Source organism: Rana temporaria, chromosome 2 (genome assembly GCF_905171775.1).
Source record: "Rana temporaria chromosome 2, aRanTem1.1, whole genome shotgun sequence".
NCBI lineage: Eukaryota > Metazoa > Chordata > Amphibia > Anura > Ranidae > Rana > Rana temporaria.
In genome coordinates, this window is record NC_053490.1 from 498,609,292 (window position 1) to 498,633,252 (window position 23,961).

General features: G+C 45.0%; 1 protein-coding gene across 1 annotated transcript in view; it reads right to left on the reverse strand.

Annotated features, from left to right (window-relative positions):
* Positions 1–23,961, reverse strand: part of LTN1 (listerin E3 ubiquitin protein ligase 1) — a 165,148-nt gene that overhangs the window by 111,550 nt on the left and 29,637 nt on the right. The window contains exons 5-9 of the mRNA XM_040338841.1: positions 22,259–22,311; positions 19,141–19,321; positions 16,778–16,951; positions 14,071–14,261; positions 1,105–1,252 (exon numbers count right to left, since the gene is read on the reverse strand). Coding sequence (XP_040194775.1) covers positions 1,105–1,252; positions 14,071–14,261; positions 16,778–16,951; positions 19,141–19,321; positions 22,259–22,311 — 747 coding nt within the window. The remainder of the gene's footprint in view (positions 1–1,104; positions 1,253–14,070; positions 14,262–16,777; positions 16,952–19,140; positions 19,322–22,258; positions 22,312–23,961) is intronic.

A 23,961-nucleotide genomic window follows, 5' to 3' on the forward strand; every position in this document is an offset into this window, starting at 1 on the left:
AAAACTGTGTTATCTGCATTTTGCCAATAAGAGAAAAAGGTGCAGATACGGTGCTGAAAACGCACGCAATTTTGACACGATTTTACTGTGCTTATTGTGTATATTTCATAGGTCATGCACTGAAAAAAAAACGCATCACAATTGTAACATGGGTGCATTATTGAAGCACTCTTGCTGCAGTTTTTTAAACAGGGAGGTGCATTTTTGGTGCAGTTTTTTTAACTGACCAAAAATGCAGCAAGCGGGATTTTTAAATACAAAATGGAAGCGCAACGGACCAGTGTGAAGACATACATAAGCATTTAAAGAGATACATTTTTCTTGAGCTTGTGTTAAAGATGCCAATAATGGCCAACAATATTTTAATGTGTAATACGATTAAAAAGTTGAATACAATTAAATATATATTTTTTTAAAACTGTAATTTTTGGTCAAGTGCATCCATTTTTGGTTTCAGTGCCAAAATTTTCATTTTGTGCCCCTCTATCAGTTTTCAATGAGTTTCTATGCAGAGCATTTCCTCCTGATCACTTCTGAGCAGCTCACGCGACTATAGAGTCACACATGTGAGCGTATACACAGTGGTAAATGACAGCCCACTCCCTCCCTCCACCTTCATGCCCGCTAAACACAATGGGGGAGGGATATTACATGTAGATTAATGGAGGCTTCACCTCCCTCCTACTCTAAGACACAGGCTGGAGGGGCGTGACACAGCCGGTCACTAGCAGAAATCTGCCCACACCGTGTTATTTCCCAAAAAAAAAATCAAGATTTGATTTCAAGTATAGATTTGTATGAAAATTTAAACCACATTGATTGATATTTATTTTTACTCCGTTTTTTTTTTTTTTTTTTTTTTTTTTAACATGTGACCAGCAGAAGAGGACTAGAAACTCCTCCTGCTTAGGTTTCCCTACAGAGAGGGTGGTAAAGAACTGGATCATGCGATGGCTCTATATTGATTATGAAAAAGGTACTTAGGTGGTTTTATTGTAATTAAAATAATTACAGTGCCATCATCCATATATAGAAATAGAAGGGACAAATTAAACAGTGTGCGTTTAGCATCACATTAGTACTGCAAATCATTGTTTATTGTACCTGTTCATTGATGAGCATTTGACGTATTTTCTTGTGTTCCTCGTCCTTTCCAATACTTTCCTGCATGGTAAACCTCAGACATTCCATGTAAGCAGTTAGTATAGCAGAGCTTTCTGTAGGGCTGCTCGTGGCTCTTTCACTCGACAGTCTATTGGGGGTGCAAACATAGTTATTATACAAATCCACTTTTTTTTCACTACACCTTTACTAATAAAAGAAAAAGAAAAAAAAAAAAAAATAGGATTTTTTGTACTCACCGTAAAATCCTTTTCTCTGAAGTCCATGGACGGACACAGCTCCTTAAATCTTGACAAGTGGGTTATGTTCCCTGTTTACAGGAGAGGACTAGGCAGAAACATGTTAAATAGTTAAATACATGTTACATTAACAGAGTTGAACAGCCCCGCCCAGGGGGCGGTCCCTCCAGACATAACCCTCCTCACTGCAGCTTGCAGCCTCAGTTCGTAACAAGCAGTACAAACCTAAAAAGGAGGGGTGGGAGCTGTGTCCGTCCATGGACTTCAGAGAAAAGGATTTTACGGTGAGTACAAAAAATCCTATTTTCTCTTATCGTCCATGGACGGACACAGCTCCTTAAATCTTGACAAGTGGGACGTCCCCAAGCAGTGTCAAAAAACGAGGGGTGGGAAATATATCAGTAAAAACAATTTTAACTTCACCCCAAAACAAGCAGAGCTCCTCAACGGAGGAGGTGCAACTTTAAACAGTCGCCGGCAAAAACTAGCGGCTGAAAAAAACATCATAAGATGCACTCACAGCAACCATTCTGGAAAAAGCGTGAACGGACGAGCAAATCGCCGCCTCGCACACCTGTGAGACCGACGCATGATGTCGGGAAAAAAAAAAAAAAAAAAAAAAAAAAACCCAGGAAGCACCAATTGCCCTGGTCGAAAGTGCCGTGACCGGAAAGGGGGGCCCGCCCTTAGGAGCATAGGCCTGTATGACGGCCTGCCCGATCCACCGAGAAATGGTGGTCGACGAGACCACCAGGCCCTTTTGTGGACCAGACACCGACACAAAAGAGAGTCAGAAGCTCCGAAATGGAGCCGTAGTAGGCTGGTATACCCGCAAAGCGCGTACCACGCCTAAAGTATGAAAGGCCGAAACCTCCTTCGGAAGAAGGGAAGGTCGCGGGCGCACCATCACCTAATCCTTATGGGGGATCAAGCATGGCGGCTTGCAAGACAAGACCGCCAACTCAGAAACCCCTCTAACAGAGGTAAAGGCCACTAAAGGGGCCACCTTCTGAGATAGTGTCAAGAGAAAATCTCTCTGATGTTTCCAAAAGGAAGGTTCCTGAAGAACCGAGAGCACCAGAGTCAAAACTCATGGGGGAAGAGATGGGCCAAGAGGGGAAAGTATATGACAAACCCCTTGCACACAAAAAAAGGGGACCCACCAGGGAACGGGCCGCAAAAAGGCCACTAAAAGAACACAGCCAAGGCTGAAATCTGCCCTCAAACGGTGCTTTAAGCAATTTTTAGATCCAATCCAAGCTTTAAAAACAGCAGGACCCTGGACATTGAAAGTACGCCCGTGGACGTCACTCCATCCCTTCGCACCAAGAGAGGTGCGACGGTAGATCCTCCGGAAGAAGACTACGGTGCCCTGTTGAGATGACCGAGTCAGACAGACCCTGGTCACCTAAAGTCTGGCTTCCAATAACCATGTTAAGCAAGTCAGTGACTGTACAACAGGAGGAAGTATGGGACCTTGAGACAGGAACCTCCTGCCCTGGCAATCGCCAGGGTGCCTCCGCTACCAGGCGCCCGATATCAGCGTACCAAGGACGCCGAGATTAATCTGGAGCGATTAGAATCATCGGGATCTCCTCAGCATCCACTCTGTGGAGCGGCCGAGGAAGCAACTACCATGGAGGAATGGCAAAAAATCACCGATACAGACAACACAGGGCCACCAGCGTGACTGACGCGTCTGTACAAGATCACTAGACCTGGCCACTAACTGACACCCTTGCGGCGGAGACAAGCTGCCAGGAGATCCATGCCATGTGAGGCTCACCTCCTGCAAGGGAGCCGAAACACCCCAAGCACAAAGACCAGTCGCCCTGGTCCAGCATCTGGCGACTCCAGTAGTCTGCCTGCTGGCATACCTGATGGTAGACTGAAGCCACGGCCGTGGCGTTGTCCGGCTGAAACCAGATTGGTCGACCACAAGGAGAAGCATAGCCTGATCGCCTAAAATAGTAGGACAATGAACAGTAGACAGCACCTGGTATTCCCAGGCGGTCTTCCACCAGGCACTAGCCAGGCCCGACCCTGGGTAGCTACCGAGACCAGACACATTCAAGGAGGTGTGGTCATAGGTCCACGCAAGTCCAGCGACTCAGGGCCGACTGGACCCCCCAGTTTTGTGAACCTCCAGGTTCACAACCCGTGAGCTGGCATTCGTCGTAAACACCGACCACTGGAAGGAAGGAACAACTTCCCGGACCGAAGAGTCGGGAATCTCTGTCACCAACTCAGAGAGACTCTGACTAGGTGGCGCACAGGAATCTAATGATTTCAGAGACAAGAGATTTTTACCACCTGGACAGTAGTTCCACTGGAAAACCAGGGTGTGGAACTGGGCATACAGTACCACCTTGAAGGAGGCTACCCACAGACCCTGAACCAGCAGGCGCCCGGAGAGAAGACCGATTGCGTGATGCCAATACCTTCTCCGCAGACTGAAGAGTCTGCAATTTCTCCAGGGGAAGAAGGACCTTTGCCACTGAGGAGTCTGGATCAACACTAGATACTCCAACGCTGAGTCGGAACCTAGCATGCCCATAATTTGAACCCTGGGTCGCACACATGTAGGGCAGGCTTGCTGCCACTGAGCTACACTTTCTGGCCTAAACGTTTAACATCCACCCGAATCTTCGGAGGGTCTGAATGGGAATAACCCATCCACTAGGTCGGAGACAGAAGCTGCTCTCAGAAGAAAGTCGTCAAAGTAGCCAATGAGGCAAAGCCTCGCTGTCCCAACAAAATTCAAATAAGTGCGAGCTCCTAGCTGAAAACCCATGGTGCTGACGCCAGATCAAAAGGGAGGGCCACAGGCTGACAGAGACCCTTCTCTCATCACGAAGCACAGAAAAAAACACTGTGACATGTGCAAAACGGGACATGCATGTATGCGTCCCTGATGTCCGAGGACGTCAGGACACCACCGAACAAATGGATTCCATGCGGAACTACCCGACGTTCACAAAGGTATTTAGGGCCTGAGGCCCATAGAAAACCCCAAAACTCTCGTCCTGCAGGAAAGGTAAAATTACCTTGCAGCTTAGCAAATCCCACACTGCCCAAGGCAGACCGACGTGCCGGGAGGGGAAGACACAAGGACAGAACTTTGTTCTGTGGATAGGAGGAAACCCTATCTAGTACTCCGAAGAGACCACCTCGCAGACCCACTAGTCGGAGAGCAGGGAGGTTTCACTGAATTGTGAACCTGCAAGCCGCCCCTCCCACCTAGAGACAGGGAGGGAAGGCTATATACATTGGCAGGATTTGGGTGCCGGCGTGATCGGCTTATGCACCCAGGGACAGATTAGTCCCCCAGCTGGGCCTTTGACGGCCTGGGAGGGTTGCCCCTAAATAATACACACACATAGTGTGTATGTATATTATGTAGGTGTATGCACACATGTCTTTGGAGGAAACCGGAGTACCCGGAGGAAACCCACACAGACACAGGGAGCGACAATGCAAGCTCCAGGCAGATTGGCGTCAGTGTGCAGATTGGCGTCAGTGTGCAGATTCGAACCAATGACTCTTTTGCTGCCAAGTAATGGAGTTAAGCACTACACCACCGTGTGCATAAAACCATTCTGAAACAGACGCCCTGGATAACAAGGGCGCAGCATTCAATGAAGCATCACAGACCTATATGAGGCCCTGGACCAGCTGGTCCGCTAGGCTAATAACCTCAGGAGAGAGTCGGTGCTCCTCCACTGTCTGGTGCAAAATGCTCACTCTGTGAGTTGTATACAGCACTAGGGGTCAGGACTACTCCAAGATGGCCGCCGAGCGTTCAGAACGCGGCCACAGGAAAAAGGCCAGCACAATGTAAGCTGCGCCATAGCGTGGCTACGACAAAATGGGCGCCAATGGGAGTTTTCAATGTAATTGAAAAATCTCCCAAAAAAATAGCGCCAGCGACCACTGAGACCCCAGTGTAGTGGCCACAATAGGCCGCAAGCCAGACCCCAGCATGGTAAACATGGAACGGGTCAGTACTTCGGATCTTCTATCAGTCAGATCCATACAAGTAGGGGTTCCCGCCCGGCGGTGAGGGACTACAAAAGCCCTCAGTGGCTTTTCTCATTCCGCATCTCAGAAATTATCAAAGAAGGGCACAGAAGGAAAAAACCTACACAGCGGTCTGATTTGTGTGATCCAAAAAAGACCGAGCCCTCAGCGGAAACCCAGCTGCACTATGCAGCTTAGGAGAGTCCCTTGCAGCAGTAAAAAGCGCACCCATAAATGCCTTATTCTGCCTTTTTTTTTTTTTTTTTTTTCAACTAGGTACCTAGTCCATGGCTCCATAACAGAGCATTCCCCAGGGGATAACGGGGGAAGGGGGCACTCTTTTACCGCCCGCCCGCAGTCCACCCCCACCCTGGCACAAACTGTGTCCAGGACCAACAATAAAAACTCTGTGGGAATCCCAGGTGCTAACACCTGCTGCCACCACCAGCATGTGGGGAAGGACCCAGATACTGACTCCAATATTTACATATAGTGTGTATTATAAAATGCACATCTGTCCATACAAATAGACAAAAGCTCCTAGAGCCCTATTCAGGGCCTCTCACCCACTTGCTGCGCTGACCAGGGGTAACCAGGGGACTCCCTCAGGAGGAGACTGCACAGCGCTGCCTGTGAGGAAAAGAACCGTGAGGTAACTTTTGCAGGGACCTGTGTTTAAACAGGAAAAGCCTCATAGGGCTGTTTTATTTAAGGACAAGTCACAGATACAGCATAAAAAGCAAAACCATTACAGGTGTCACCAATCAGTCAGCGTCTGCTGAAGTATAATCATAAACATCTGTGCTCATCACAGGGCTTTTTACCTCACAGGAAAGCCCAATACAAAAAAGAAAAAACACAGGCCAGATAACACAGTCCCCTCAGGAAGGCCCCCTCCCCCCTGACAGCGGCAATGTTAGCAATGCAGCAAGGGAAAGGAGCAGGGAAGTAAGGGGAAGGGACCCCCGAACCCCAGGAATGCCCAGCTGTACCAACCCACCGAAGCAGGAGGGACTGTACTTACCCGTCCGAGCGAGGACTCGCTGACGCATTCCTGACAGACCTACAACCGCAATGGAGGTAGCTGTCGGCCCGGTCCACTGTGAGTGAGACAACACCACAGCTCAGTCATATGTGGACCTCGGAGCAAAGCTCACCGGCCACCTCAGGAGTCATGAGGTATGGCGTGGCAGACCAAGCCTCTTTGCAAAGGTGTGCCCACGCTTGCTGGTCGGACTGAGTAGACTACAAGGATCTATAATATCCAGCCTGTCTCTCAGCCAACAGTTGAAAGAAGATTCTTCAAGAAAAAGTAAAGTAAAATAAAATAAAATTTCTCCTCAGGGCGCTGGGCCCAAAGGGAGCCATACGTCCTTCTCCTTTGCTAGGCAGAACGAAACTGAGGCTGCAAGCTGCAGTGAGGAGGGTTATGTCTGGAGGGACCGCCCCCTGGGCGGGGCTGTTCAACTCTGTTAATGTAACATGTATTTAACTATTTAACATGTTTCTGCCTAGTCCTCTCCTGTAAACAGGGAACATAACCCACTTGTCAAGATTTAAGGAGCTGTGTCCGTCCATGGACGATAAGAGAAAGGACATTTATCCAATTCGCATAGAATACAATCAAGACGAAAATTCACATGCATGGAGCAATTACAAGGGTAGGACAAAGCACTTTAAGCCTCTCAAATTTACAGGGAAGGAACAGGAGTTGTGTCCAGTTTATATACACAAATAAAAATAAAAATCCACCGAGACCATTACTGTAATTGCCAGTAGCTGACTGCAGTGTTCTGACAGAGGGACCGTCCCCCTGTCAGAACATAATAGCTCAGCGGGAGAGATTGTTGTACCAACATCGGATTGTTAGTACAGTGGCTCCAATCAGAGCTGTCTTTTTTTCTTTTCTTTTTTTCCCCCTTTCTTAAAAACCTAACCAGTGTGTACTAGGCTTAAAGGGGTGGTTCACCCTAAAAACTACTTTTTCTTATTACACTGCCCCCCCACGTTACAATCCGATTAAGGCTCTTATTATTTTTTTGATGCTGTACATACCTTTGTACAGCATATTCACCCGTGGCATCCGGGTTACGAGTCCCGCGGGAGTGGGCGTTCCTAACATGTGTGTGATTGACGTTTTGCCCAAAAACGAGCTCCCCCCCCGTCGCGTAAGCCGCGTCACGGTTGGCGAAAGGAGCCGAACGGCGAGTCGGCGCTATACTGTGAATGCGCATCGCCGTTCGGCTCCTTTCGCCAATCGTGACGCGGCTTACGCGACGGGGGGGGGGGGGGGGCCCGTTTTTGGGCAAAACGTCACACACATGTTAGGAACGCCCACTCCCGCGGGACTCGCAACCCGGATGCCACGGGTGAATATGCTGTACAAAGGTATGTACAGCATCAAAAAAATAATAAGAGCCTTAATCGTATTGTAATGTGGGGGGGCAGTGTAATAAGAAAAGTAGTTTTTAGGGTGAACCACCCCTTTAAGAGAGAGAAATTAAAAATGAACATGCTGAAGTGGGGAGACATTAAAAGAGAACCTGTTGCTTACCCTTGCATAGGCAAAGCACAGGTTCACTTTAAACCACATCCTGGAAATGAAGATATACATTGATCTAGTATTTTTTTTCTTCAAATATGAAGGGGTTTGCTTATTTTGGAAAAGTGATCTAAAGCTTTTCCCTTTCACATCTGATGGATGCTCGGTGCTGTAGTCCAGTGCAAAAGCACAAAAGAGCCCAAACTATCAGATGCCTGTAAAGACCCCTAAGTGACACAATTTACAAGTAACTATGGGATTCTACAAAAACCTGGTTGATCCAGCTGTTCTCTATCGCCCCCTCCTGTTCATATCCCCAACCCAGCTAAATATTCTGCAGCTGTGGTGGCAACTATGCACATGCTCAGTTTTCAATGAGTTTCTATTCTGAGCATTTCCTCCCTATCACATCTGAGCAGCCCATGTGACTATAGAGCAGGGATATGCAAATAGCGGACCTCCAGCTGTTGCCAAACTACAAGTCCCATCATGCCTCTGCGTGTCATGCTTGATGCTGTCAGAGTCTCGCTATGCCTCATGGGACTTGTAGTTTGGCAACAGCTGGAGGTCCGCTAATTGCATATTCCTGCTATAGAGTCACACATGTGGGCGTATACACAGTGGTAAATGACAGCCAACTCCCTTTCCCCTTCTCTTCCATGCCAACTAACCAGCTAAACACAATGGGAAGGATATTACAGGTTGATTGATGGTGGCTTCACCTCCCTCTTACTCAGACAAAGCTGTGACACAACCCGTGACTGCAAAAAATCTGCCCATACCATGTTCTTTCCAAAAGAATAATAATTTGATTTGTACAATAATTACAGTTTATTGATATGCATTATTTATTTTTACTCCGTTTTCCAAAGGCTGTTTCTTTTTTTAAACATGTGACCAGCAGCAGAGGACTAGAAGCTCCTCCTGCTTATGTTTCCTTTCAGACAGGCTGGGATGGGAATGATTCATGTGACAGCTGTATATCCATTGGGAACATTAAGATTTTTTTTTGTATAAAAAAAATGTGCAGTGCCATCATCTACATACAGAAATAGAAACAACCATGTAAGTTAAACAAGGGGGTTCATTTACTAAAGGAAAATCCACTTTGCATTACAAGTGCACTTGAAAGTGCAGTCCTTGTAGATCTGAGGGGGACATGCAAGGAAAATAAAAAACTACATGTTTGCTTGTATATGATTGGATGATAAAATCAGAAGAGCTTCCCCTCATTTCAGATCTCCCCCTCAGATGTACAGCGACTGCACTTCCAAGTACACTTGTAGTGCAGAGCGGATTTGCCTTTAGTAAATCAACCCCAGTGTGTTTAGTATCACGTTAATCTCTTCAGTGTCAAAAAGATCCTATGTACCTCAAGTCCAGGTCTAAAAGGGAGAGTACATCATAAAGGGGAACAATTGTATTTTCATGACAGATTCTCTTTACCACAATAATTTAACCACTTGCTTACTGGGCACATAAACCCCCTTCCTGCCCAGGCCCATTTTCAGCCCGGTCACTCTTTTGCCCCGTACAGACGGTCGTTTTATGTGATGAAATAAAACGACGTTTTTGAAACTTCATTTTAGAAAACGACGTAGCATACACACCATCGTTTTTTCAAAATGCTCTAGCAAAGCGCGGTTACGTTCAGCACGTACGACGGCACTCTGTTCCATTCAAGCTCGCTTCATAACTTGCTTCTGAGCATGCGCGGGTTTAAAAACGTAGTTTTGCCCACACACTATCATTTTAAATGACACAAAAAACGACGTTTTGAAAAACGACACAAAAAATTCAAGTATGTTCGAATTTTTTTTTTTTGTCGTTTTTCAGAAGGCAGAACACAACGTTTTCCCCACACACGGTCATTTTAAATGACGTTTTCAAAAACAACGTTTTTTTTCATCACAAAAAAACGACCGTCTGTATGCGGCATTTGAATGACAATTGTGCAGCCTTGTAACACTGTATCCATATGAATTTTTTATCATGTTTTTCACACAAAATTAAAAGCGGGAGTTCACCCATTTATTAAAAAAAAAAAATTCCCCTTAGCTTCCTGCTCGTTCGGTCTAGGGGAATCGGCTATTTGTTTTAAAATATGAGCAGTACTTACCGTTTTCGAGATGCATCTTCTTCCGTCGCTTCCGGGTATGGGTCTTCGGGAATGGGCGTTCCTTCTTGATTGACATTCTTCCGAGAGGCTTCCGACGGTCGCATCCATCGCGTCACTCGTAGCCGAAAGAAGCCGAACGTCGGTGCGGCTCTATACTGCGCCTGCGCACCGACGTTCGGATTCTTTTGGAAAATCGTGACACGATGGATGCGACCGTCGGAAGCCTCTCGGAAGACTGTCAATCAAGAAGGAACGCCCATTCCCGCAGCCCATACCCGGAAGCGACGGAGAGGATGCATCTCGTAAACGGGTAAGTACTGCTCATATTTTACAACAAATAGCCGATTCCCCTAGACAAAACGAGCAGGAATCTAAGGCTAAAAAGTGCTCTCTAAGGGTGAACCTCCGCTTTAAGCTTTCTTTTGGTGGTATTTAATTATCACTGTGGTTTTTATTTTTTGTTAAAGAAAAAAAAAAGACAAAATGTAAAAAAAAAAAAAAAAAAAAGTTCTCAGTTTTTTGTTATTATTTTGAAAACGGGTAATTTTTCCCCTTTATTGATGTGTGCTGATAAGGCTGCACTGATAGGCACTGATAATGTGGCACTGGTGGGCACAGATCAGACTGCACTGACAGGCGCCGATTGGCGGCACTGATTAGCAACACTTGTGTTCACTGAGTGGGACCAATGTCCCTCTTAAAAAATAAAAATTAAAAAATAAAGAATACCAGCTTCTGTTCACATGTGATCAGCTGCCATTGGCTAACAGCTGATTACGTGGTAAAGGGCCACGAACTCAGTGATCACAGAGCGTGCCACCCACGACCATGTACATGGACGCACTACCGGCATACTACTGACTATACTGCGGGTGTGAAGTCGTTAAATTTGGAAGAAATTGAGCTGAAATTCATCCTGACAGAAGGCAGTGCGATACATTCTCTGGAACAATGTAGCTGTTGTAATGAGCTGTAATTAGCAGAATTCCACCAATCACCGCTGCCAATTCTTACGGCAGAATGGATTTGCGTTTCTCTGTAGAACAGCTGCTTTCTTGTAAATTATCTACAAACATTGTCACATTTATGGTATGCAAAGCACGCCATTAAAAACAATACTATTTCCAGTTGTAATAGTAAGAGGATAAAATCCAGCCAATTCCAATGGGATCAATGCTCTGGATTAATCTCAGTAGCATAGGCTGTCCTGCCAAATGGAGCAATAGCATATGAATTACTGGAAATGACTGCATTGTCTCAATTCTGGACTGAACGTCTGGGGGTAAACAGCATTTTAAGACATTCCATACCATTTTCGAAGTAGCACAGTTTATTTTGATATGAAAAATGTTTATTAGAACATGCTGGCATGCGTCATTGTGCACACAGAACACTGTGCCTCCGCATTCTTGCATCAATTAGAATTGGGAAGCTCATTGCATAGGTAGATTTTATGTAAACACCAGAAAAACACTCTAAATAGAACAACGCCCACCAGAAGACTCATTATTTTGTTAAAGTGGTTCTAAAGTCAAAAGTTTATTTTTCTACTTTTTTTTTACCCCAATGCATTTTCTGCATTTAGGTAAAAAAAATAAAAAATCCACTGAGCCGTTCTTTGCACCCCACCAAAAACGTACCCGCCATCTCTCTCGATCCAGCGCTGTACCCACCTGCAGCAGCGCTAGTCTCTCTGCCTGCTAGTCACATGGTGTATGTCTATGGACGCACACAGCCTGGCTCGGGAGTGTGTCTGCATGTGTGCCCACATACGAGGAGCAGCCGACAGCGCCAGCAAGAGGACCCCAGAAAAGTAGGTAAGGGGCAGCTCTGTGCAATATTCTTAGAGTAGCATATCCCCCCACTTTAAAATGGGAATGAGGGACAACTATTAGCAAAAATATGTAGGCAGAAGAAACACCTTCTGTCACTCCGCCTTATAAATAAATAAATAATTGATTAAACCTTTATATTGGCTTTTGGAATTTACAAATGCAGCAATTTAGAAATTGGATGAAAGGTTTAGCGCTGGGAAACATTTTGAAAGATAAATAGTGCATTTATATACAACTATATAGATCAGACCGAAATGAGGGACAAATGAGGAGGAAAGAGGGACAGAGGGACATTTTTCCGAATGAGGGACAGTCACTCAAAATCAGGGACGGTTGGGAGGTATGGAGTAAGTATAAACCGCTATCTTTTTATTTCAGGGAAAAAAAAAAAAAAATAGGAGACTTGTATATATGAAACACATAAGGAGGTAGCCGTTTTATCTGCCTGGAGTTTTGTTTTTATGTCCATCCAGTCCTGAGATTTCTACAGCTTTTCCACACACACACACACACACACAGCACTGATCCATCTGGCAGGGCAGGAGACTGCATTTTTCTTGCGGCAGTAAAAGTGGTTGAAAACCTCAGACATGGCATATTAAATATTATAAAATAAAATTAATAAAATAATTTAATATTAACCACTTGCCGCCCGCCAATGACAGATTGACGGCGGCAAGGTGGTTGTAGAATCCTGACTGGAGACACTTTACCACGTGATTAGCAGTGTCCAATCACGGCTGATCACGATGTAAACAGCAAAAGCCGGTAATCGGCTTTTCCTCACTCGCGTCTGTCAGACGCGAGGAGAGACGATCGGCTGCTCCTCTGACAGGGGGGGTTTGTGCTGATCGATCAGGGGGGGCTGTGCTGATAATCGATCAGCACAGCCCCCCCTGAGGATGCCCACTGGACCACCAGGGATTCCACTAGATCACCAGGGATTTAAATCAAAGGTATGCCACCCTAGACCACCAGGGATGACACATAATGGATGCCAATCAGTGCCACAATGGATGCCAATCAGTGCCCACAATGGGCATCACTGATTGGCATCCATTAGTACGTGCCCATCTATGCCCATCCATGCCGCCCATCAGTGCCCATACGTGTCGCCTATCCCTGCCCATCCGTGCCACCTATCCCTGCCCATCCGTGCCACCTATCCCTGCCCATCCGTGCCACCTATCCGTACCGCCCATCAGTGCCCATCCGTGCCGCCCATCAGTGCTGCATATTGGTGCCCATCATCAATGCCACCACATCAGTGCCACCTCATCGGTGCCCATCAGTGCCACCTTATCAGTGCCAGTCAGTGCAGTACCATCAGTGCCCATCAGTGAAGGAGAAAACGTACTTATTTACAATGTTTTATAACGGAAACAAAAAAAAATCTAAATTTTCGGTCATTTTTTTATTTATTTTTTGCAGAAAATAAAAATCCCAGAGGTGATCAAATACCTCCAAAAGAAAGCTCTATTTGTGGGTACAAAATGATAAACATTTAGTTTGGGTACAGTGTAGCATGACTGCGCAATTGTAATTTAAAGTGCAACAGCACTGAAAGCTGAAAAATGGTCTGGGCAGGAAGGTGTATAAGTGCCCTGTATGGAAGTGGTTAAAGTGATATTAAAGTCTTGTTTTTTATAGTTTTTGCTGTGTCTCAATTAGGAGGGGGGAGTCCCGGAGAGCCAAGACTCTCCTGCAACATTGCTGGATCGAAATGGGGCTCAGGTAAGTATTAGGGCGCTGCTGCACACAGAAGGCTTTTTATCTTGATCCATAGAATGTATTAAGATAAAAAAAAAACTTCTGCCTTTAGAACCCCTTTAACAATCATATACCTCTATATTGTGTACTTGTCTCAATTAAGATTAAAGTGGTTGTATAGCCCATTTTTTGTTTTTTTTTACCTACAGGTAAGCATATAATAAGGCTTAGCAGTGGGTAAAATTAATATCTCCTGCATTCACAGTGCATGCAGCCTCTGATGTCAGCGGCGCATGCGCTCTGAAGGTCCTGCTGAAGGTCCGCAGCCACCGCTGGGCCCAGCAAACAACACGAATGATCACACGGCCAAAGTTTTTCTGGCAGATTGTTTTTCCAATTTATGTAGTCTTGCCAAAAGCTCTGCTGTCCGTTTATGGACATATTACGTTTGATAAGCAATACAAGAGGCCAGAATATACTCACCCTTGGATTAAAGACTCAAACAAAGTGTTGTAGAAGTCCAGCCGGGGGCTTGTTATGTCATAGGGGACTTTGCTGAGGAAAGGCAATAGATTAGGGAAGATAACAGTCGCCAATCCTCTGCCTCCCTCTCTGAGGACGGTCCATAACTTGGGTAGAACGCCCTTCTTTGCACTTACATAATCCCAGCATTTCTAAGAGAAAAAAAAAGTCATTTAATGAGAACCTCTCCCATCAAAAAATGTGTCACCCCAATAACAATAGATGATGAGTACTTACAAGTGGCACATAATTGTGAAGTGGAAGGAAACTGATAAATGGTTTACAACATTTTTTACAAATAAATATGTAAAAAGTGTGGCGTGCATTTGTATAGCGCCCCCCTGAGTCAATACTTTGTAGACCCACCTTTCACTGCAAATACAGCTGCGAGTCTTTTTGGGGATGTCTCCAGCATCTTTGCACATCTAAAGAGTGACATTTTTGCCCATTCTTCTTTACAAAATTGCTCAAGCTCTGTCAGATTGGATGGAGAGTGTCTGAACAGCAATTTTCAAGTCTTGCCACAGATTCTTAATTGGATTTAGGGCTGGACTTTGACTGGGCCATTCTAACGCATTAATATGCTTTGATCTAAACCATTCCATTGTAGCTCTGGCTGTATGTTTTGGGTCGTTGTCCTGCTGGAAGGTGAACCTCCACCCAGTCTCAAGTCTTTTGCAGACTCGAACAGGTTTACTTCTAAGGATTGCCCTGTATTTGGCTCCATCCATCTTCCCATCAACTCTGACCAGCTTCCCTGTCCCCACAACAAGACGCTGCCACCATCATGTTTCACGGTGGGAATAGTGTGTTCAATCAAGGGTAATGTGCAGCGTTAGTTTTCCGCCACACATAGTGTTCTGCTTTTAGGCCAAAAAGTAAAATTTTTGGTCTCACCTGACCAGAGCACCTTCTTTCACATGTTTTCTGTGTCCCCCACGTGGCTTCTCACTGACTGCAAACTGGACTTCTTATGGCTTTCTTTCAACAATGGCTTTCTTCTTGCCACTCTTCCATAAAGGGCAGACTTGTGGAGAGCACGACTTATAGTTGTCCTGTGTACAGATTCTCCCACCTGAGCTGTGGATGTCTGCCGCTCCTCCAGAGTTGCCATGGGCCTCTTGGCTGCTTCTCTGATTAATGCTCTCCTTGCCTGGCCTGTCAGTTTAGGTGGATGGCCATGTCTTGATAGGTTTGCAGTTGTGCCATACTCTTTCCATTTTCCGCTGATAGATTAAAGAGTGCTCCGTGAGATTTTCAAAGTTTGGGATATTTTGGCACTCTAGTGAGCGCTGGAGGGGCATTGTGAAGAGCAGTGACTGACAGCCACTGCTCTCTCCGCTTCGAGCGTACAGAGAACCAAGTGATCAGCAGTCATGTGATCACTTAGTTCTTGGGCTTAGAGCCAACAGGGGGACAGCTGCAGCATGAAGGGGGAGTATGTGTTTTTTTTTTTTTTATAACCCAATACATCTTTAATGTTTGTGCTGTTGTGAATGCTGGATATTAAAATTCTGCTCAATGTAAAAGTAAAATAATCCACTTAGGCTCCATTCACATCTATGCGACAAAACGCCGGACGCTTCTGCCGCTAGAAGGGAGAATTCCCATTGCTGTCTATGGAGATGGTTCACATCTCATAGACGCCGAACGCCTGTCGCCTGAAAAAAAGTCCCGGACCCTTTTTTTCAGGCGACATTGGCGTTCGCCCATTGACAGCAATGGGAATGCTTTGTCAAAATACGCTGCGTACGCTGTTGTCGCATAGATGTGAATGGAGCCTTAGGGATGAAGAATTCCTTGGTACATTAATTGGGGTACAGTGTACAGGAAAACATGTGGGCAGTGCTTATTTCAGATACCGGTAATTGCAAAATGAGCAAACGGTGTGGCCAGGCAGGGGGAAAAGCTAATAGAATTCTAGGATGTTTTACCAGCAGGAGAAAGAAGGTTCTGATCCCCCTATAGAGATCTTTAGCGAGACCTCATTTAGAATATTGCATCCAGTTCTGGATAACTCACTTAGAAAACAGACACTGAAAAGACAGAACTAGTCCAGAGATGGGCAACAAAAATGGTGAAAGGGTCAGAGTAAAAAAAAAAAAAAAAAAAAATCAGAAGAAACTTCAGGTACTCAATATGTACAGTCTTGAGAAAAGGGGTGAAATGAATTAGAGGGGAGACTGCGAGCCTGGCCTTCTCATCCAAAATCAGTGCCTAACCTCACAAATGCGCTTCTGGAAGAATGGTCAAACATTTCCATAGACACTCCTAAACCTTGTGGACAGCCTTCCCAAAAGAGTTGAAGCTGTTATAGCTGCAAAGGGTGGGCCAACTCAATATTGAACCCTATGGACTAAGAATGGGATACCATTAAAGTTCATGTGCGTGTAAAGGCAGATGTCCCAATACTTTTGGTAATATAGAGTAGATATATACCCAGACAAAAGTAACAAATAAAATGAGGTAGACTCAATGGACCACCTGGTCTTTTTTTTCCGTCGTCATTTTATGTTTATGTGTTTTTAGGGTACCAAGCTGATGACCATTTTTGGGATGCCAACACTCACAACTTGACACTATATTGGTTTCACCTATTTTTTTTCAGTAGTCCTAAAGACAATCTCATATGTAATTAAAAAATAAATAAAAAAACTAGGCAATTTACCTCTATGGTGGTTACAGTGTACAAGACCGCTTCCCACAGAGTGGGACACACTACAGCATCACTGTCGTCAATACTGAGCAAAACAGCCGGACACACCCGGGAAGCCTCTGTGTTTAGGAGTTCAGGGAAGTACTGGCACAGTGCAGAGATCAGTTCAAAGAAAGCCGAGCGAATCTAAAAAAACAAAAGCAGGAATATATACACACGTTAAAGTTTTATTTTTACTTAAAAATAAATATATCCAAGCCAATCTGATTTTTGAGAACTGCCATACCCGACACAAGAATTTTAAGGGGCACCTTTCCAATGATTTATTTAACAAGCAGAAGTCAAATAAATAATCTATATTGTCTCAGTAGTCTCTCAGAAGTCTCCTGTCTTCATTTAAACAATGAAACTGCTTGTTTACAAATGTTATGGTCACTACAGATACCCTTTAGGCTAGGTTCAAATTTATGCGGGTGGTTGTGTAACTCACACTTGTTCCCGGCACCCAAACCACACTACTCTTTTGCAGATGCATGGGGACGCTATTCGTCTTAATGGCAACCCCACACATCTGAAAACGCAGCGCAGTTTCGTTCACAGGAAATCTCATGATGCAAAAACACTGTGCGATTTCCCTGCATCATAAAAAAGGAGCAGGAACTGTTTTTCCTGCATGAAACACAGGCATTGCCGCCTATTCAAATGAATGGGCTGCCGTAAAATGGATCTTAAAAGATAAGTAAACCTTCCTTTTAAAAGAAAAACAAAACAAAAACATGTCATATTACCTCCTCTGTGCAGTTGGTTCTGCAGAAAGTGGAACCGATCTTCCTCTGCTGGGGACTCTCAGCGGTGCTCCTGGCTCCTCCTCTTCTCTAGTGCCCAGTCAGAGAAGCGCTCTTCTTCGGGGGACACCTGTGCTGGCGCGCTTCCATGTCCTGCTGCTGCGTCCACTGACACAAACAGCAGAACTCAGCTCCGACCCTGGCTCACACGTCATTGGATTTGATTGACAGCAGCAGGAGCCAATAACTGCACTACTATCATCCTATCCAATCAGGACCCGAGACACCGGCTGGAGCTAGTGTGCTCGCCCCTGGCACAGGAACGATCAGACGATCAGACTCAGACTCAGGTAAGTAAAAGGGGGGCTGGTGCAGTACAAGAGGTTTTTCACCTCAATGCATAAAACGCATTGAGGTGAAAAACCACAAGGGATTACAACCCCTTTAATGTTATGAAACACAGGACTATATCTGGCCTCCCACAGTATACAGAACATGGAAATGTAATTATTTTAGTAAATACAAACTGCTAAATACTTTTTATCAGCAGTATATAGCAGTCCTGTGACTTCTATCAGTGTCTGGTTAAAGCTTGTAGGAGGAGGAGTTTTTATTCTCCCACGATTGTCCTATCAGGATACAGGACCCCTGACCCTCTGTCTCGACAGTGCTGATTGGCCCTGTGACACCTCTCTAGGAATACACACCAAACTGAGCATGTGCAGCTTGTCCCCTGGCTCTGTAAATACCAGGAAATATATTGGAGTCAGTGAAAGAAGATGATGATGATCTGTGCATACAGGATCAAACAGCCTTATTACACACTGCAGAGGATTAACCCCTTACGATCCACAGTGCATATATAACTAGCATGCTTTACTGCGTATACAGACTGATGTTACTGTTGTGGGTTTGGTAACACTTTAAGCTAAGAAAATTGTATTCAGAACCACTTCAAATGTTTTTAATTGACAGATTTTTGTCCCTCTCCCATGCCAGATGCCACCTCCCCCGCAGAGGGTGCAAAAAGACTAAGCACACTTTTTATGAAAGGACACTTATTATTTAAAGTGTTTAAGCTTGCATGCATCCCACATACATTTCTACTTACCAATAGGAATTTGTGGGAGACAGGTTGGGGACTGACAAACTGCAAGATCTAGCAATTGGGTGGAGGGGGGGGGGGGTAGTGTGAGTTGGTGCAGGTATGTGCAGCCTCTAAATCAGGGGTCTCAAACTCGCGGCCCTCCAACTATTGCGAAACTACAAATCCCATGAGGCTTTGCAAGGCTGACAGTTACAAGCATGACTCCCACAGGCAGAGGCATGATGGGACTTGTAGCTTCTCAACAGCTGGAGGGCCACCAGTTTGAGACAATGATTGAACTTTATGCCGGTCAGCAGATTTATTATTTTTTTTCCTTCTTTTGGTTAAGACATTAAGACTACACATTTTTTTGTTTAACTTGGAGATGCTTGAGTTTATTGAGTTTATACGTCGGCACTGAATCCTGGGTAAGATTTAGCTAGCATAAGGAAAACAAGATGCCTTCCAAACACATTATGCAGAAAGAAGCCCTGAGGTCTTACATTTGGCGACTGGTGCTTGCTGTACTTCCAGAACTTGCTCTGTGACAGAAGGTGAGCCAATCTCTCCTGAAGGAAGATGTTCTCTCCACTTGGCAGCATAGAAAGCAGACGCTTCAGAGCCAGCAAAGAACAGGTGACAACTCGGAAGTACTTCGACTCCCTTTCCTCTGGTGGGACTGTTCTGCAAGAGGATAAAAAAAAGGGCAAGAAATTTTTGTTTTACGTATCATGTTAAACTCTAGAAAAGCATTCAAGCACACAGTACATATGAGCAAAGAAAAAAAAAATCTGACCGTTAGGCCCCTTTTACATGGGGCGGATCCACTCAGCGGAGTCCGCCAGCTCAGCAGGGGGTTCACTTTGTTGATCTCCACTGAGCCAGCGGATGACACGTTCACTGAGCAGGGAGGGACCTGTCAGAGCCCCACTGATTTCTATGGGGAGATCGAATGAAAACAGAGAGCATGTATATTTTCATCAGATCCCATCCGACCCGCCAGAAGGATGGTGTACGTATCGCCATATGTTTGTTTTGAGCGGACCTGATCAGATCAGGGAGGAACCCGTCGAAGCCCCGCTGATCTCTATGGAAAGATCGAATGACAATGGACAGCATATGTTCGTTTACATCAGATCTCATCCAATGCGCCAAGACAGATGGAAGACGTATCGCCATACATCTGTCTTGAGCAGATTGGATGTTAGACAGTTGTCAACGGACAAATCTCCGCTGACATATGCCTGCCCATAGAAGTGAATGAGTGGTCCGCTCAGATCCACCTGAAAAACAGACAGGCAGACCTGAGCGCACTTCTCGTGTGAAAGGGGCCTTAGTGCTTCTAGGATAATCAGTGAGGCGGAAATGATATTCTGGAGATCACCAACTTTTATGGATGCGAGATTTTTAGGGTTTTTACAGTTCTAAGTATTTGTTTTGGGGAATTGTCTTTCTTGGAGCTATTATAGGCATTCATATTTAAAGCTATGGTGAAAAATGGAAAAATCATACATTAATTTCCACATTGTATTTTTAATTATTTCTAACCTACTCCTATTATGATTTGAAGCCTGTACACTTACTTTGTGAATATCCCCACACATTTACTTCCTTGGATTCTGTGACATGTGTGCACTGCACATGCAGGTATGAGTAGACACTGCTTTGGCACACATTTCACAGAGCCTGCCTTCTGAACTACAGAGATGCTGAAAAGAAAAGTTACAGGCTTTGAAAAACTGCCCCTAGCCTTTCTGGCTGCGGCCATCTTGAGTAAGGGCAAATAATTCATGTGGCATTTACTTCCTGGAATTCATTTGCCCTTAGCTTGGGCATGCATGTAGGAGAGTGTGTTTAGCTGAGAACCCACCCCCCCCCCCTTCTTCCCCTCCCCTCCTGAAGACTCCTGGGATGTACGACATAATTTGCCTAGGCAAGAAACAAGAATGTAACTGAAGAAATGTAAAAATAAATACTTTTTTATCTATTCAATAATGCTAGCAGCACAAGGATTAAAAAATAATGTTAATTGGGAGAGTGAAGTTCCACTTTAAAATGCACCTTAATTAAAAAAATAAGAAAAGTGTATTTATTAATAATTTTGCATTGAAGTCTGCAGAGCATTGCAATGACTGTACAGAGGGATGGACCTTCTGCTAGGGGGCTGAAGGAAGTAAACAGTGGACTACAAATGCGATGACATCACTGCACCTGGGTCGGCACTCTGTGAGCACCTCTGTCAGTCATTGTAGCAGATGGAACTTGTAGGCTTCCCACCTATTCCACCTCCCCTCACCCCTCCCCGCCCCTTCTCTTGCCTCCACTTTTTATTTTTTCCTCACTTTTCTATTTTCTACCCTTCAATAGTTAATATGTCTGTACTTTGGACAGGCGGACAAAAGTTGTTAATGGAGATGGATTTGCCAAGACGTTTAAGCCAAGTAGAGGCTGCCCTTGTAATGGACTTTCTTTGTGATCTTTGGATTATTGATATTTCTACTGGCCGTGCCGATTACAACTTATCTACAAGCAACTTACCTATGTATTACTTTATTCCTAACAGCCTTCTTGCTTTTGTATAATGGCCCATCATACTTACAGTTCCTTGCTTTGTTTACTTGTCCTCCCCCGTGTATGTTGGTTTCTCTAAAAGTGGTTGTAAACCCTTACAACACACTTTTTGCTACAGGTAAGTCTATAATAAGGCTTACCTGTAGCCATCCTGAATATCTCCTAAACCTGAATGGTTTAGGAGATATCCCTTATTCCTTATCCCCTGCATGTGCCAGTGTGTTCAGCACATGCGCACTGAAGCAAACTGAAGCAATGGCACATATGTGACGTTGCTTCAGTGAGTGTGCCGTTACCGGCAGCTCCTGCGCACATGCATGATGTCACCGCGGCTCCGGCCAATTTACATAGCCGGAGCCCTCGATACCCGAAAGTAACTCCAGGAGAGAAGTCGCCGGCCGGAGAGGGGTATGATGACTGCTGCGGGGGGCTTCGATGTGAGGTAATTTATAAAGAGCTAGTAGCTCATTATGCCTTTGTCTTGCAGGGATTTTTTATTTTTTTGCTAGGATTTACAACCACTTTAAAATGGTAGTAAACATCTAAGTGGATATATAACACCTATGCAGACAATGCTGTTCCAATACACAGTACAAGGCATGTTTGTAAATACATTGCACAGCATACACAGGCCTACCTGTCAAACAAATCCCTCCAGCATTGCGCTGTCAGCTCTCCAGCTGGCCCAGGCGCTTTTATCTTCTCCCAGTATTTCTTCTGGGTTTGCTCCATTCCACCGCAATGATGTCACTCCCACGCATGCACACGGGAGTCACTGCATCAGGGCAGAGCGGTGCCATAAAATGTATTCCGAGCTGCGGCTCAGTGTACATTACCGCTGACAGGCAGAAAGAAGCCATTATAAAAGAGACAAACAAGGTCGCTTGTCATACAAACGCTACCTGTTAGCGGTTTATACATTTTTTACTTCAATTCCACTTTAGCGCACTTCGCGCACTTCTTTAAAGTTTTCTCTTTCTCGCCTTAATATTATACAAATGAATTGAGAACTAGTCCGCAGAAAAAAAAAAAAATAGAAAAGACACGTACTGCGCATCACTTAGGGAGTCCGGGGTTTCTTTCAGGAGATGATCAAGTAAAACCTACATGTGGAAGAAAAAAAAAAAAATATTAAAGTAATTTTTACTTAAAATAAAAAAGGAAAACTATTTTTTTCTTTATTTTCTTGCGAGTGTGATCAGCTCTAAATAAATCTTATAAATGAGCATTCGTGTTTTAAAAACATTCTTGCGTACATTTTGTAATATAGGTGCATTGGGCGAGCCATAATTCCTCTTTTCATTTGTAAATTCTGCTACCTGCTGAGAAGTGCTGCACAATCCTTCAACCAGCAAAAAGAACATAAAAAAATAAACACATAAATAAATAAATAAATAAATAAATAAATAAATGGACTTGATTCCCCCATCCACACACTATGTAGAAGGGGGAATCTTGTGTGGCGTGAATTTGTATTCAGCCCCCCCAGTCAATACTTTGTAGAACCTCCTTTCAGTGCAATTGCAGCTGAAAGTCTTTTGGGGATGTCTCTACCAGCTTTTCACATCAAGGGAGTGACATTTTTGCCCATTCTTCTTTGTAAAATATAGCTCAAGCTCTGTCAGATTGGATGGAGAACGTCTGTGAACAGCAATTTTCAATACCTGCCACAGATTCTTAATTGGATTTAGGTCTGGACTTTGACTGGGCCATTCTAATGCATGAATATGCTTTGATCGAAACCATTCCATTGTAGCTCTGGCTGTATGTTTTGGGTCGTTGTCCTGCTGAAAGGTGAACCTCTGCCCCAGTCTCAAGTCTCTTGCAGACTCTAACAGGTTTTCTTCCAAGATTGCCCTGTATTTGGCTCCATCCAACTTTCCATCAACTCTGACCAGCTTCTCTGTCCCTGCTGAAAAGCATCCCCACAACATGATGCTGCCACCACCATGTTTCACGGTGGAGATTTTGTGTTCAGGGTGATGTGCAGTGTTAGTTTTCCGCCACACAAAGCGTTTTTCTTTTTAGCCAAAAGTAAAATTTTAGTCTCATGTGACCAGAGCACCTTCTTCCACATGTTTGCTGTGTCCCCAGGGGAGGGCTGGCAGGGGGGACAGGGTGGAAATCTCCCCCCGGGCTGGTGACACTATGCACAGCCACTGGCCGCCATTACCAAATGCTGTTTTTGCAGAGCAGGAATATGCCTGCTGGAGCTCTGTTAACACAGGTCACGGCCGCTGCTCACCTCCCACTGTGCAGCCATGCCTGTGTCAGCTCCGAGGTAGATGGCTGCAGAGCTGAGCTATGTCTCGTCTCACACATAGCTCAGCCTCAGCGCACACCAGCGCTGACATCCTCTTCTCTCTCTGCACAGACACGAGGAGAGATAGAGCTCATCTGCTCCTCCTACTTCTGAGTCTGCCCCGCCCACACTCCCTGGGCATGTGTAGGCACTGGACAGGAAGTTTGAACCCAAAAAAGCATCAGACAGCATGCCTGCGCCTCAGCCTCCATCCTGGTAAGCTCACCCTCTCTAGTCTCTCCTGCCTCCCAGTGTATAAAAAGGGGTGCTCTGTGGACTTTAAGGGGAGGGGGGTAGGCTTTGGTGAGCAGAGACCCTCTTTACACAATAGTCCACAGAATGCACCCTTAAATCAAGTTTCCCAGAACACCCCTTACATCAGATCTGATGTATATGGGGCCTCTGTGCGGACTCAGAGGTAAGGGGGGCCTCTGTGCGGACTCAGAGGTAA